Below are 15179 nucleotides of genomic sequence, written 5' to 3'. Positions count from 1 at the left end.
CCCATTCTAATATCTCAGCTCTCTGTCTTTGTAGACCCCTGTTCTACGGCTGAATATCAGTGTCGGAATGGTCAATGTCTCGCCATGGGAAAGCTTTGTGATGGCCGGCGAGACTGTGAAGATGAGTCTGATGAGCACCATTGTGGTAAGAGGATCTAGACTTCTCTCAGATACCTTGACTTGTCAGATCAAGGGGACGAATTCCTGTGCATCCACATTCCAGAATCTCATAATTGTAGGGTCTTTACCAGATTGAAAGAAACTATTTGGCCCATTAAGCCCATGCCAGCACTTTGTGCCTTGCCCCCTAGGCCTGAGTTGATGTAGTAGTAGTATCACTCTGTGAGAACAGCCCCATTCTCTAGTCAATCTTACTGCCCAGCTCTTTCTCCACTGCCCCAGACTGTACTGAGGGATACATGGGGTTAGTTTAGGAACACCATGCCTAGGTGGAAGATCAGCCATGATCTTATCCATCATGAAAGACCCCCATCACATGTCCTCTTCTCATTGCTACCATCAAGGAGGAGATACAGGAGCCTGAAGCACACATTCAACATTTCAGGAACAGCTTCCTCTCCTCAGTCGTCAGCTTTCTGAATGGACAATGAACCCATGAACATTTCCTCAGTATTGTTTCCCCTCTCTTTTTGTGCTAATATTTCAATTTAATTTTCTTTTTTATATATACTTGTAATTTACGGTTTTTACTTTTACATATTGCACTGCACTGCTGCCACATAATAACAAATTTCATGATTTATGCTGTGATATTAAACCTGATTCTGATTTGGACGACTAGACAGAAGAACAGAAACAATCAGCCGAGTGGATTGTTCCTGCTTCTCTTCCTCTTTTTTTGTTCTCCCTCAACATTGTGTTTGTCATTTCCTCCTGAAAACTTCCTCTACTTGCACCAACCTTGCAGCCAGTGCGTTTCATGTTCGAGAAGCAGAACATGCTGGAAATATTGAGCAGGTCAAAAACATCTGCAGGAAGAAAAGGAGAGTTGATGTTTCAGATCTGACAGCTTCACTGGAACTCAGACCATAAGACGTAGGAGCAGAATTAGGTCATTCGGCCCATCGAGTCTGCTCTATCATTGCATCATGGTGGATTTATTACCCCTCTCAATCCCATTCTCCAACCTTCTCTCCGTAACTCTCGACACCCTGATTAATCAAGAACCTATCAACCCAATGACGTGGCCTCCACAGCCATCTGTGGCAATGAATTCCACAGATTCACTACACTCTGGCTGAAGAAATTTCTCTTCAGAGGGGTTCCAAGACCAAAATGTTGGCTCTATGTTCCCCTCCATAGACGCTGCCTGACCTGCAGAGTTCCTCCAGCGTTTTGTGTGTGCTGCTCTGGATTTCCAGCATCTGCCGAAACATTTGTGTCATTGGAACTCAGAATCAGATTTAGATTTATTTACTACATGTACATCAAAACATGCAGTGAAATGTGTCGTTTGTTTTAGCAAACAGCCTACTATAAGGATATGCCGGGGGCAGTCCTCAAGTGTCACCTCATATTCCAGCGCCAACATAGCATTCCCACAATTCCCAGCAGGAAAACACAGGACACAACAAGGAGCAAACACCAACAGCAAAAATAAACCCAACTAAGTATCTTAAAAACCTCTAATGTAGCTGCCTCTACCGCCACCCCTAGCAGCGTGTTCCACGCATGCACCACTCTCAGTGTAGAAAGCTCACCGCCGACCTCCTCCGATCCCATTAAAGTTATACCCTCCAGTATTAGCTATTTCAACCCAGGAAGAAAAAAGTGCTGGCTATCCGCTCTGTCAATGCTTCTTAATGGCAGCATGGCTTGAAGGGCCTATTCCGTGCTATACCTCTCAATAAGTAAATAAATAATTCATCTTATTACCTCTATCACCTCATCTTCTTTCACTTCAAACAGAAAGGCTGTAGGTTGCTCAACCTTTCCTCAAATGAAATGCCCTCTAAAACAGGCATAATCCAAAGTTCAAAATAAATGTATTATCAGAGTACATAGATATGTCACCATATATAGCTCAGAGATTCAATTTCTTGTGGGAAAACTCAATGAACCCATAATAGAATAATGATCGTAATAGGATCAGTGTATCAATGAAAGACTGCGCCAACTAGGGAGTTCAACCACTGTGCAAAAGACAACAAACTGTACAAATACAAAAAGAAGGCAATAATATATTAAATAGGCATCCGTTAGTCTCATAAGACCATGGATTTGTGCCTTGGAAGGTTTCCAGGGCACAGGCTTGGGCAAGGTTGTATGGAAGACCAGCAGTTGCCCATGCTGCAAGTCTCCCCTCTCCACGACACCAATGTTGTCCAAAGGAAGGGCATTAGGACCCATACAGCTTGGCACCGGTGTCGTCGCAGAGCAACGTGTGGTTAAGTGCCTTGCTCAAGGACACAACACGCTGCCTCAGCCAAGGCTCGAACTAGCGACCTTCAGATCGCTAGACGAATGACTTAACCACTTGGCCACGCGCCAACACATACTGAAGCACTCACCTGATGCCGTGACCGATAAGAGGGTGGTGATAAGAGATCAATTTATAGAGGGGATCCGGGATCCTTCGCTCAGAAGGGAGCTCCACAGATTCGTGCGGGGCCTCAATGATGGAAGTGAGGGAGGCAGTAATAACAATAAGTAAATAAGCAATAAATATCAAGAACATGAAGAGTCCTTGAAAGTGAGTTCATTGGTGTGGGAACATTTCAGTAATGGGGCAAGTGGAGTTGAGTGAAGTTATCCCTTCTAGTTCAAGAGCCTGATGGTTGAGGGGTAATAACTGTTCCTGAACTTGGTGGTGTGGGTCCTGAGACTCCTGTATCTTCCTTTATCATGGCATCAGTGAAAAGAGAGCATGGCCTGGATGGTGTGGGTCCTTGATGATGGATGCTGCTTTCCTGTGATAACGCTCCTGTAGGTGTGTTCAATGGTGCAATTTCCTGTGGTCTTGAGTGTACCTCATATAGGATGAGAGAGATGGAAACCTGCCCAGTTTCCATCAAGAATTGTCTGTTTTCATGGTTCTCCTACCGCAATGGCCAGAGGGAAATGTCTTCTACATCGAAGAACATCTGGAGGGTTTTGAAAATGGTCATTGTCCTGTATGACAGACAAGGCTTCTTGTTCACTATTGCAGTGCGTCTGTTCAATGGTTCTCAGAGCAGTGAAGGGCTGGTGCAGTTCAAGACAAACAATGAGTGGAGTTCGGTGTGTTCAGGCCATTGGACAGAAACATTGTCAAACTCCATATGTCAGCTGTTAGGTTACAGGTAAGACATACATTCCCCTTATTAACACCTTGTTTTCTGGGATTATTTTAGTAGCTTTCCTATACAACAAAATGATTTGCTTCTTACAGCTTCCTTAAAGTTCATCAGGTCAAGTATTCTATTCCACAAGCATAAGACTTTTGGGACCCTTCATGAGGAATTGGACTGAAACATTGCCTATTTATTCACTCCATAACAACACACACGAAGTGCTGGAGGGACTCAGCAGGTCAGGCAGCATCTATGACTTCCAGTACTGTATCAGGACTGTCGACTGTTTATTCTTTTCCTTAGATGCTGCCTGACCTGCTGAGTTCCTTCAGCATTTTGTGTGGGTTGCCAAGATTTTCAGCATCTGCAGAATCTCCCACAAATGCCGGAAGAACTTAACAGGCCAGGCTGCATCTAGGAAAATGAATAAACAGTGGATGTTTCAGGTCAAGACCCTTCATCGGGACTCAAGATGAAGGTTCTCAGCCTGAAACATCGACTGTTTATTGATTTCCATAGATGCAGCCTGATGCTGAGTTTCCTCCAGCATTGTGTGTGTGTGTGTTGCTCTGGATTTCCAGCATCTGCAGAATCTCTTGTGTTTAGAATTTGACAGGCATGTGAGTTTATTGTAGAGAAATATGTGGGGAATGGTTTTAGAGGAATCAATCTGGGCCAAATAGCTTCCTCCTATGTCGTAGGAAATATGAAGCGTTAATTTTAAACTTCTTTTTCATCTCGACAGAAACAGCAATGAAACATCAACAATTCGTGACCTGAGCAATGGGTCCTTTGTACTGGCGGTTAATACAAGCAGAGGTTTAGATCTTATACCGAGGTATTTCAAATATTTTTAAATCTTCAAGGGGATGAGGGAATCAAATTTATTGCCTATCTGTAATTGTTCTTGAGAAGATGGTGGTGTGCTGTTGTGGGGTGGATGTGCTGATTTATTGATAATGAATTAATAGTTGAGATATGTCCAACCTTTCTTACTTTTTATCTACTCAGAGACAGATTCATTTATTTATCACATGTATGTCAGAACGTACAGGAGATGAGTCATTTGCATTAGCAACCAATACAACCTGAGGCTGTGCTGGCGGCAGCCTACAAGTATCTCCACACCTTCCGACACCAACATAGCATGTCCACAGTGTTCATCAGAACAACACAACTAGCAGCAGCAACGACAACAACAGAACAACGGCGACAGAGCAAACACAGCCACACAAACCCCTTTACTCGCCCATATACCCAATTACCCACTCAGATGTACCAACTGTCCCCTAAACCCAGAACAACCCAGGGTATTATGTAGGCATCACAGACAAGGCCAGCATTAACTACCCCTCTGTAATGGGCACTGAACTGAGTCACAGCAGAATCTGGTAAGGGTCCTTGTCCAACCATCATCACTTTCTCATGATGGAGAGGCTTGTGGGTTCCTGAGATCCCAAGAGTGATCCCATCTGCAGCTTAGGTCCTGGTAGGGTCACCCATGGCAGCATAGCCAAGTGGGAGGCTCCAGACAAAAGAGTAGTCCAACCAAAACCTCAGTGGTGGAGCTGGCAGAAGATGATGACACATCACAACGGCAGTGAAGGGCCCCCAATCGTCTTGTATTCCATGCCACTGCACCCTGACCCCGATCTGTTAAGGACCATGTGGTGGCTGCCTCCCCACATTAAACAAAGTCGTGCATAGGCACTCTCCTTTAAGGAAATAACCCCTCAGGAGAATGTCATACTTGGTTTGAGTGATCACACTACTACCACTGGTAAGATTCAACCACATTGCTCTGAAATTGCTCCAATTTTGCTTTATCTGACTAAGGATTATATTTCCCTGTCTAAAACAGCAGATGCATTTACAAAGCTCAATTCAGTTGTTTTATGGTCGCCGATATTGATTGTGGCTTTTTATTCCAGGATAATTAATTGACTGAAGTTAAATTCCCCTTAGCTTGCACAGAATAAAAGTGACGATGCATTAAGTGATTAAGTCTCTCTATCTTCCAGTGAGAAGTGCCCAAATTATACTGTTTACCAGAAGTGCAATAGGAAACGTAAGTAAAACTGTCCCATTGAGAGATTCCGGTTCAGAGTGGGACTCATTCTTAAGGGTAATGATAATGTGGATGGCAATCTTCTGCTACAAAAAGATATTGGTGTGTTGGTGAACTGGGCTGAAGGATGGCAGATTAATCTAGACAAGTTTGAGGTGCATTATTGGAGTATTAAACAGGCTAAGACAATGGTAAGATAATAGGGAATACTGAAGAACTGAGAGTCCCCGGCATACAAGTTTGTAGATCCTTGAAGATGGCAATATAGATAGATAACATGAACACAAGAAATTTCTCAGATGCTGGAAATCCAGATCAACACAGACAAAGTATCGGAGGAACCCATCAAGTCAGGCAGCCTCTATGGAGAGGAATAAAGAGTTGATGTTACGAGTCGAGTTCTGACGAAGGGTCTTGGCCCAAAATGTCAACTGTTTACTCCTCTCCATAGATGCTGCCTGATTTGCCGTGTTCTTCCAGCATTTTGTGTGTAGATACAGTAAATAAGGTGGTTAGGGAGGCGTTTGGGATACGGATTTTGATTAGTTGGATTTGGGAAGTTAAGCTGCAACTTCATAAAACCTTGGTCAGATTACAACTGGAATATTGTGTTCGATTCTGATCACTGTACTATTGGAGGATGTGACAGCACTCCAGAGGGTGCAGAGGAGATGCTGGCATGGAACAATTTAGTTACAAGGAAAGACCAGAGAAGTGGGACTGACTCTCTCTGGAAGGTAGGAAATTTAACCATATAACCATATAACAATTACAGCACGGAAACAGGCCATCTCGGCCCTTCTAGTCCGTGCTGAACTCTTACTCTCACCTAGTCCCACCGACCTGCACTTACCCCATAACCCTCCATTCCTTTCCTGTCCATATAGTTGTCCAATTTAACTTTAAATGACAACATCAAACCTGCCTCAACCACTTCTGCTGGAAGCTCGTTCCACACAGCTGCCACTCTCTGAGTAAAGAAGTTCCCCCCATGTTTCCCCTAAACTTTTGCCCTTTAACTCTCAACTCATGTCCTCTTGTTTGAATCTCCCCCACTCTCAATGGAAAAAGCCTATCCACATCAACTCTATCTATCCTTCTCATAATTTTAAATACCTCTATCAAGTCCCCCCCTCCCCAACCTTCTACGTTCCAAAGAATAAAGACCCAACTTGCTCAACCTTTCTCTGTAACTTAGGTGATGAAACCCAGGTAACATTCTAGTAAATCTTCTCTGTACTCTCTCTCTATTTTGTTGACATCTTTCCTATAATTCGGTGACCAAAACTGTACACAATACTCCAAATTTGGCCTCAACAATGCCTTGTACAATTTCAACATTATAATTTAGACAGGATAAGATTGAGGTATGGGAATTACATGAGGGTTCAACTGAGTGGCACAGGTTCATTGAGCCAGAAGGACCGGTTACTGTGCTGTATCTCTAAATAAATTAATTAATTTAATTTAATGATGGGAGCTATAGATAGTACAGACTGATTGGAGGATATCTGTTTAGACTAAGGAGGAAAAGATTTAGAGGGCAGATACAGCATAGAGCACTACAGTATAGTACAGGCCATTCAGCCCACAATGCTGTGCTGATCCATTTAACCTACTCTAAGATCAATCTAACTCTTCCCCCCCACATAGCCCTCCATTTCTCTGTCATCCATGTGCCTGTCTAAGAGTTTTTAAATGTCCCGTATGTATCTACCTCTACCACCATCTCTTGTAAGGTGTTCCATGCACCCACCACTCTCATCTATCATTGTAAAAAAAAACTATCTCTGACATCGCCCCTATACCTTCCTCCACTCACCTTAACCTTATGCCCCCAGGTGGTATATGCCTTTATATATGACTTTACCGCCCTGGGAAGAAGTCTCCGATTATGCACCTGATTTCTGCTTCTGATCGTCTTGTATATCTGAAAGGGACCTTCTTCACCCTGAGAGTGTTGAGTACCCTGAATGCAGAACCTGAGAGACTGGTTGCAGTTCTGTCACTCTCAGCATTTAAGAAGTGTCTCAAAAAAGTCTTGAATCCCTTAGGATTGCAAGGGTGCAAGCAAGGTGCTGGGGCACGGGATTAATACAGCCCTGTTGGTTGGCATGGACAAGCAGGACTGAGTAGCCTGTTGCCATGCTATATGTTTCCACGATTCTATGATTCTGAGAAGTTCTGGGGCTCTTATCTATGAAAGGATGTGCGGTGCTGGAGAGGGTCCAGAGAAGAGTTCAGGAGAATGATCCTGGGAATAAAAGGGTTAATGTATGAGGAGCATGTATGGGTCTTTACTCACTGGAGTTTAGAAAAATGAGGGGGGGATCTCATTGAATCCTATCAAGTATTGAAAGGCCTATATAGAGTGCATGTGAAGAGGATGTTTCCTCTAGTGGGGAATTCTAGGACCAGAGGGCACAGCCTCATAGTAGATGGAAGTTCAGTTACTACAGAGAAGAGGAGAATTTTCTTTACCAGAGGATTGTGAATCTGTGGAATTCATTGCCATAGATGGCTCTGAAGGCCAGGTCAGTGGGTATATTGAAATTGGAGGCTGACAGGTTCTTGATTTGTGAGGGAGTCAGAGGTTACATGGTTGAGACCGGTAATAAATCAGCCATGATGGAATGGCAGAGCAGACTTGATTGGCCATGTGGAAGAGGTAAAGGGCTAAAGAAAAAGAAGGAATCTGATGGGCTTCAGCCTGTAGCTTTAGCCCTTCACCTCTTCCATCAATCACCTCCCATCTTCTCCCCTCCCCACCCTCTCACCTTCCCCCTCACCTGGTCTCACCTCTCACCTGCCAGCTTGTACTTCAATCCTTGTCAGAGCTTTCTTGCCCTGGCTTCAGTCTCCTTCCTTTCCAGTCCTGATGAGGGGGATCAGCCCAAAACAGTGACTGTTCATCTGACGCCGTATTCCACTGACCTCCTGAGTTCCTCCGGCATTTTGTGCATGTTGTCTTTGAATTTCCAGCGACTTCAGAATCCCAATGTGTTTAGCTAAAGATTACATCTATTTATCACAAAAAAAAAGCAACAGCTGCTGGAGGAGCTCAATGGATCGGGACATTTTTTTTTAACCCAGATCATGGTACCATGACAGCAGTTACGACAGCAACAATTATGAGGCATTTTGTTTGGCCCATGAACAGGCAGAGAATACAAGAATACAGGCAGAAAATTGTACTTTTAATTAGTATCATTGTCAGCACAGCCATGATGGGCTGAAGGACCTGTTTCTGTACTGTTCTGTGACTTGGCCTCTACAGCTCCTCAGGGTATAACGTTCTGACGGGTTACAACCCTATCAAGGGGCATTCTCGATAATGTATACCACTTTGGAAAATGTTGAGGGGAATGGCCTCCCAGGGGAAGCGGAGCAACTGGGTCCCTGGCACTGAGTTTGGCTCTGTGACTCAGAAGGGAAGTGAGGGGAGAAAATGAGCACAGAAGTGATAGGGGATTTCACAGTTAGAAGAGCTGATAGAAAATTCTGTGATGCGGAAGAGACACTCAGATGGTGTGTTGCCTCCCAGGTGCCAGGCTCAGGAATGTTTCAGATCGGGTGCACAGCATTCTAAAGGAGGAGTGTGAGCAGCCAGAAGTAATGGTACATATTGTTATTGATATTAGAAAATAATTCCTCAGGATTTACCTCGTTAAATTTCTTCAGAATGTTATTTTGCTGGGAACATCTCTTGTGCTTTTCAGTTGAAGCCATAGGAAGAGTTATAAGAACATTGCCAGGACTTGAGGGCACACATTAAAGAGGGAGGCTGGACAGGCTGGCACTGTTTTTCTTGGAGAATAGGGTACTGAGGGGTGACCTAATAGGTGTATAAAATCATGAGGGGCACAGATAGGATGAATGTACACAGTCTTTTTCTCAGGGAAAGAGAATCAAAAACCAGAAAACATAAGTTTAAGGTGAGAAGATAAAGATTTAAAAGGGCTCGAGGGGCAACTTCTTCATATAGATGATTGTAGGGAGATGGAACAAGCTGCCAGTGGAAATGGTTGAGCTAGGTACGTACAATAACAATAGTTAGGAGTCACTTGTTCAAAGTTCAAAGTTAAAATTCAATTTATTATCAAAGTACATATCTGTCACCATATTTTTAATTTATTTAAGGCATCCGTTAGTTCTGCGACACCATGGATCTGCGCCTGGAAAGTCTTCACTCTCCAGGGCGCAGGCCTGGGCAAGGTTGTATGGAAGACCGGAGACCCCTCTCCACGACACCAGTGTTGTCCAAAGGAAGAGCAAGGGCCGATACAGTTTGGCACCGGTGTCATCGCAGAGCACTGTGTGGTTAAGTGCCTTGCTCAAAGACACAACATGCTGCCTCGGCTGGGGCTCCAACTCACAACCTTCAGATCGCTAGTGGAATGACTTAATCACTTGGCCATGTGCCCACAGTCACCATATACAACCTTGAGATTCATTTTCTTGTGGGCATACTCAACTAGTCTATAGAATAGTGACTATAACAGGATCAATGAACAACCACCAAACCAGGGCTTTCAGCCAGAGTGCAGAAGACAACAAACTGTGCAAATGCAAAAAGATGAAATAATAATATCAATAAATAAGCAATAAATATTGAGAACATGAGATGAAGAGTCCTTGAAAGTGAGTCCGTAGTTTAGGGGAACATTTCAATGATGGGGCAAGTGAAGTTGAGTGAGGTTATTCCCTAATGATTGAAGGGCAATAACCGTTCCTGAACATGGTGGTGTGGGTCCTAAGGCTCCTGTACCTTCTTCCTGATATCAGCAGTGAGAACAGAGCATATCCCGGCTGGTGGGGGTCCCTGAATATGAATACTGCTTTCCTGTGACAATGCTTCCTATAGATGTTCTCAATGGCTGGGAGGGCTTTACCCCTGATAGATTGGGTCGTACCCACTACTTCTTATATAGGAAATGGTTAGAGGGAAATGGACCAAGCACAGGCTGATGGGACTAGGTTAGAAGGGTAACTTGGTTAGCAATTCTTCAACCAGACAGTTGTGAGTCTGTTGTATTTGTTGCCATGAAGGTTTGTCACTGAATGTACTTAAGGTAAAGATTAATTGTTTTTTGATTGATAAGGGGATTAAGGGTTATAGAGAGAAAGCTGGAGAATAGGGTTAAAAAAAATCAGCCATGATTGTATGGTGCAGCCCTCACGATGGACTGAATGGCCACATTCTGCACCTGAGCTGTACATTATGTTCTCTGATCTTTGGCGTAGATGGGTTGGGCTGAAGTTCGTGTTTCTATGCTGTAATACACAATTCTGTAATTTTTCCCCTTCAGCTTGTGGGAGGGTGCTGGTGCCACAGGCGAATGCCGAGAGGGTCATTGGTGGTAAGGACGCGAAAGAAGGCTCTTGGCCATGGATTGTGTCCCTTCAGTTTAACAGTAGACACGTGTGTGGAGCCACTCTGGTCAGCAGGCAGTGGATTGTTTCTGCAGCCCACTGTGTATATGGGTAAGACATCCCTTCCTTCAGTGTTGTTGTAATCAATCGGCCAGCTCCATGAGAGAGTCCTTGAAATGGCTGATGCACATTATCAGTGAGAAAGGATCGCAGAGAAATCCAGACCTCATACAGAAACTCAAACACTAGCGTATGAAGCAAGAACAAGGATGCCACCCCAAAAGAGTGAGTTGGTTTATTATTGTCGCCCGCACTGAGGTACAGTGAAAAACTGTTTTGTGTGCTATCCATACAGATCATATAATATTCTCTCTTCACCCCCCTCCTGTCAAAACATTTGGATAAGACCCAAGTGCAGAGAGAGACAGAAACACTGGAGTGGGTTGACATTTCATTGACTTTAATGAGATCTGTTGTAGAATTGAAAGGAAAAGAAAAAAACAATAAACACTAGGCCATTAACTACAACCCTCAAACTGAAAGTTAACACCAACACTCTGGCTGGAAGTAATAACTAAATACTAAATGAATAACGTTCCTTTACATCATCAGTCGAAATGGTCAACTTCTTTTCCGGACAAAAATGAGGGTAAGCAGGAAGCATAAATGTTGCTGTGCTTTTGGACAAGTCTCAAAGATAAAGGAGTTAAACATCACCATAATGAAACAGTAATCAGCTAGAACCTACATACTTACGAGAGCGATTGTCAAACCTGTCACGCAGCTCATCTGCTCTGGCACCTGGACCCTGCAGCAGCATCCATAGTTGTGACATCTTCAGGAGATATAAAATCATGAAAACATGTACAACCAGGTTAAAGGGCAGCTTCTACCCCACTATTATTAAAATATATAATGGTCTCCTTGTACAATGAGATGGAGTTTCGATTTCACAATCATTATGATCTTATATCTTATTGCCAAGCTAAACTGAATTTTCTCTGTAACTGTTTCACCTTGTACCTCCTCAATATACTGCGTAATGAATTGATCTGTCCGGACAATATGTAAGACAAGGCTTTCACAGACAAAAATAAACCTATTTACCAACTTACTATCAATGCACTGAGTTAGTACACAGGAAAGCAGGATACAGGAAACTGGGTGACAATCAGAAAGGGGATAGGGGTTAAGGAGCCAGTGCAGAGTACCCCTGTGGCCATCCCCCTGAACAACAGGTATATCACTTTGGATACATTGTGGGAGATGATCTAACAGGGGAAAGTCACAGTGGTCAGGTTTCTGGCACTGAGTCTGGTTCTATGGCTCAGAAGGGAAATAGGGAAAAAGAGGCACACAGTGGTGATAGGGGATTCGTTAGTTAGGGGAATGAACAGGATGTTCTGTCGGTGAGTTTGAAATTCCCGGATGGTATGTTGCTTCCCAGGTGTCAGGGTGCAGGAAATCTCAAATTGAGTCCTCAGAATTCTTAAGTGGGAGGGTGAACCAGCTGAAGTCGTGCTCCATGTAGCTACCAATGACATGGGTAGGATGAGTGACGAGGCTCTGTGTAGGGAGTTCAGGTGCTAAGTTAAAGATCGACCTCCAGGGTTGTGATCTCAGCATTGTTACCTGTGCCAGATGTTAAAGAGGCCAGAATTAGGAAGATTATATAGTTTGATATGTGGCTAAGGGGTTGGTGTAGGAGAGAGGGAATAATATTTTTGGATCATTGGACTCTCCCTTCCAGGGAAGGTGGGACAGAAGGGGTGGTTTGCAGCTGAATTAGAAGGGACGAATAATCTAGCAGGAAGGTTTGTTAATGTTCAGTAGGTTCAATAGGTATATTCAGTGTCAGAGAAATGTATACAATATACATCTTTTTCTCTGTTGCATGGTGGGGTGTAAACTAGAGTTGCAGGGGGATGGGAACCGGACTGCCAGAACAGTTCATGGAGAGATTGTGGAGGAAGATGTTGGTAAGACCTCAGACAAAGTTAGGAATCATAAGATTGAGCATGGTGAGACTACTGTCTAGAGCTGCATATATTTCAATGGAAGAAGTATCATAGAAACTGTGGATAGTAGTGCTGAAGATGAAGTAGTTGGTTTGAACTGAGCCAACGTGTAGTGAGGAGAGGATGTTGAGAGGACAGTCAACCGGATGCAATGTAAAAGGTGGACAAAATCAAAAAGGGTGAATACAGGACTGAAGCTGTATATCTGAATGCGCACAGTATGCAGAATAAGGTAGATGAACTTGTAGCATAGTTAGCGATTGGCAGGTATGATGTTGTAGGCATCACTGAATCATGGCTAAAAGAAGATTATAACTGGGAGCTTAATGTCCAAGGATACACATTATATCAAAAGGACAGGCAGGAAGGCAGAGGGGGTGGTGTTGCTCTGTTGGTAAAAAATGAAATGAAATCATTAGAAAGAGGTGACATAGGAACGGAAGGTGTTGAATCATTGTGGATAGAGCTAAGGAACTGCAAGGGTAAAAAGACCTTAATGGAAGTTGTATACAGACCCCTGAACAGTAGCACCGATGTGGCCTACAAATTACAAAGGGAGATAGAAAATGCATGCCAAAAGGGCAATGTTACAATAGTCATGGAGGACTTAAATATGCATGTAGATTGGGAAAATCAGATTGATGCTGAAGAGGAGTAATTTCTAGTGTGCCTATGAGAGAGATTTCTAGAGCAGCTGAGATTAGTAGGGGATCAGATATTCTGGATTGGTTGTTGTGCAATGAATGAGAATTGATCAGAGAGCTTAAAGTTAAAGATCTGTTAGGAGCAAGTGATCATAATATGATTGCATTCTCCCTGAAATTTGAGGAGGAGAAGCTGAAGTCAGATGTATCAGTATTACAGTGGAGTAAAGGCAGAAGAGACAGAGTTGGGCAGAATTGATTGGAAATAAACATTGGAAGGGATGACAGCAAAGTAACAATGGCTGGAATTTCTAGAAACAATTCAAAAGGCACAGGATATATACATTCTAAAGAGGAAGAAATATTCTAAAGGAAAGATGACACAACAATGGCTAGCAGGAGAAGTGAAAGCCAAGATAAAAGCCAAAGAGAGGGCATATAATAGACCAAAAATGAGAATCTGATGTACTGGGAAGCTTTCAAAAAACTTGACTTTTTTACCATCCGTCCTATCCCGAGTCCCATCACTGCGGTGTTGACTGGAATAGATAGCTGACTCGAAGTTTCTTATTGCTTTTCAGGAGGAACCTCATGCCCTCATGGTGGAAGGCAGTGTTGGGTCTCCACAACCAAATGAATCTCACATACCCCCAGACCCGGGTCCAACTGATCGATTATATCCTGATAAACCCTCATTACAATAAAAGGACAAAGAACAGTGACATTGCCTTGATGCACTTGGAATCCCCTGTAAACTACACAGGTAAAGTCCTGCATTCAGACCTCTGTAAGAGCTACAGGCAGGGACTGAGGGAGCTACTTGGATGGGCAATAGTGGTTAGCATAACGCGATAACAGCACTGGTGGTCCAGGTTCAGTGCCTCTGTTGTCCGTAAGGAGTTCGTACGTTCTCTCCGTGACCGTGTGGGTTTCCTCTGGATGCTCCAGTTTCCTCCCACATTCCAAAGACATACGGTTTGGGCTTATTTAGTTGTAGACCTGAAGCGTGGCAACACTTGCAAGCTGGCCCCAGCCTATTTCAGACTGAGTAACTGAGTTGGTTGTCAATGCAAATAAAACCATAAGATCACGAGACATAGGAGCAGAATTAAGCCCATGGAGTCGGCTTCACCATTTCATCATGGCTGATCCATTTCCCTCTCAACCCCATTATCCTGCCTTCTCCTCATAACTTTTCGTGCCCTGACTATTCAAGAACCTATTAACCTCTACCTTAACCTGACCCCACAGCTGCCTGTGGTAACAAATTCCATAGATTCAGCCCCATCTAGCTAAAGAAATTTCTCGTCATCTCTGTTCCAAATGGACGTCCCTCTATTTTGAGGCTGTGCCTTCTAATCCTAGACTTTCACAAAAAAGAAGCATTGCCTTCACATCCATTCTATCTAGGCCTTTCAACATTTGATAGGTTTCAATGAGATTCCCCCTCATTCTTCTAAATTTCAGTGATTACAGGCCCAAAGCCATCAATGACAGTTCATATGATAACCCTTTCATTCCTGGAAAATGATACTTGTCACTGTATGTTTTGATGTACGTGAAACTAATCTTTACAAAAATATTAAAAAAGAAACTCTTGGAAACAGTGGAGAGAGTAAAAGAGTTAATGTTTTAACTCTAGTTAAGTCGAAGATGTCCAAGACTTGAGGCCAGCTTTGATAGCAGATGAGGAAACTAACTCCTCACCTGTACTCCAGTAGGTACTGCAAGCCTGTAACCCTTCAGTTGCAACAGCAGAGGCTGTGATTGCTAACAAGACTTT

General features: G+C 43.5%; 1 protein-coding gene across 1 annotated transcript in view; it reads left to right on the top strand.

Annotated features, from left to right (window-relative positions):
• The window catches only part of tmprss15 (transmembrane serine protease 15), a 97771-nt gene that overhangs the window by 75570 nt on the left and 7022 nt on the right, over window positions 1–15179 (top strand). The window contains exons 15-19 of the mRNA XM_072262179.1: window positions 35–145; window positions 3170–3302; window positions 4039–4112; window positions 10671–10845; window positions 13978–14159. Of these exons, the coding sequence (XP_072118280.1) occupies window positions 35–145; window positions 3170–3302; window positions 4039–4112; window positions 10671–10845; window positions 13978–14159 (675 nt within the window). The remainder of the gene's footprint in view (window positions 1–34; window positions 146–3169; window positions 3303–4038; window positions 4113–10670; window positions 10846–13977; window positions 14160–15179) is intronic.

Source organism: Mobula birostris, chromosome 6 (genome assembly GCF_030028105.1).
Source record: "Mobula birostris isolate sMobBir1 chromosome 6, sMobBir1.hap1, whole genome shotgun sequence".
NCBI classification, from domain to species: Eukaryota; Metazoa; Chordata; class Chondrichthyes; order Myliobatiformes; family Myliobatidae; genus Mobula; species Mobula birostris.
This window is presented reverse-complemented; position numbering and strand designations above follow the sequence as displayed.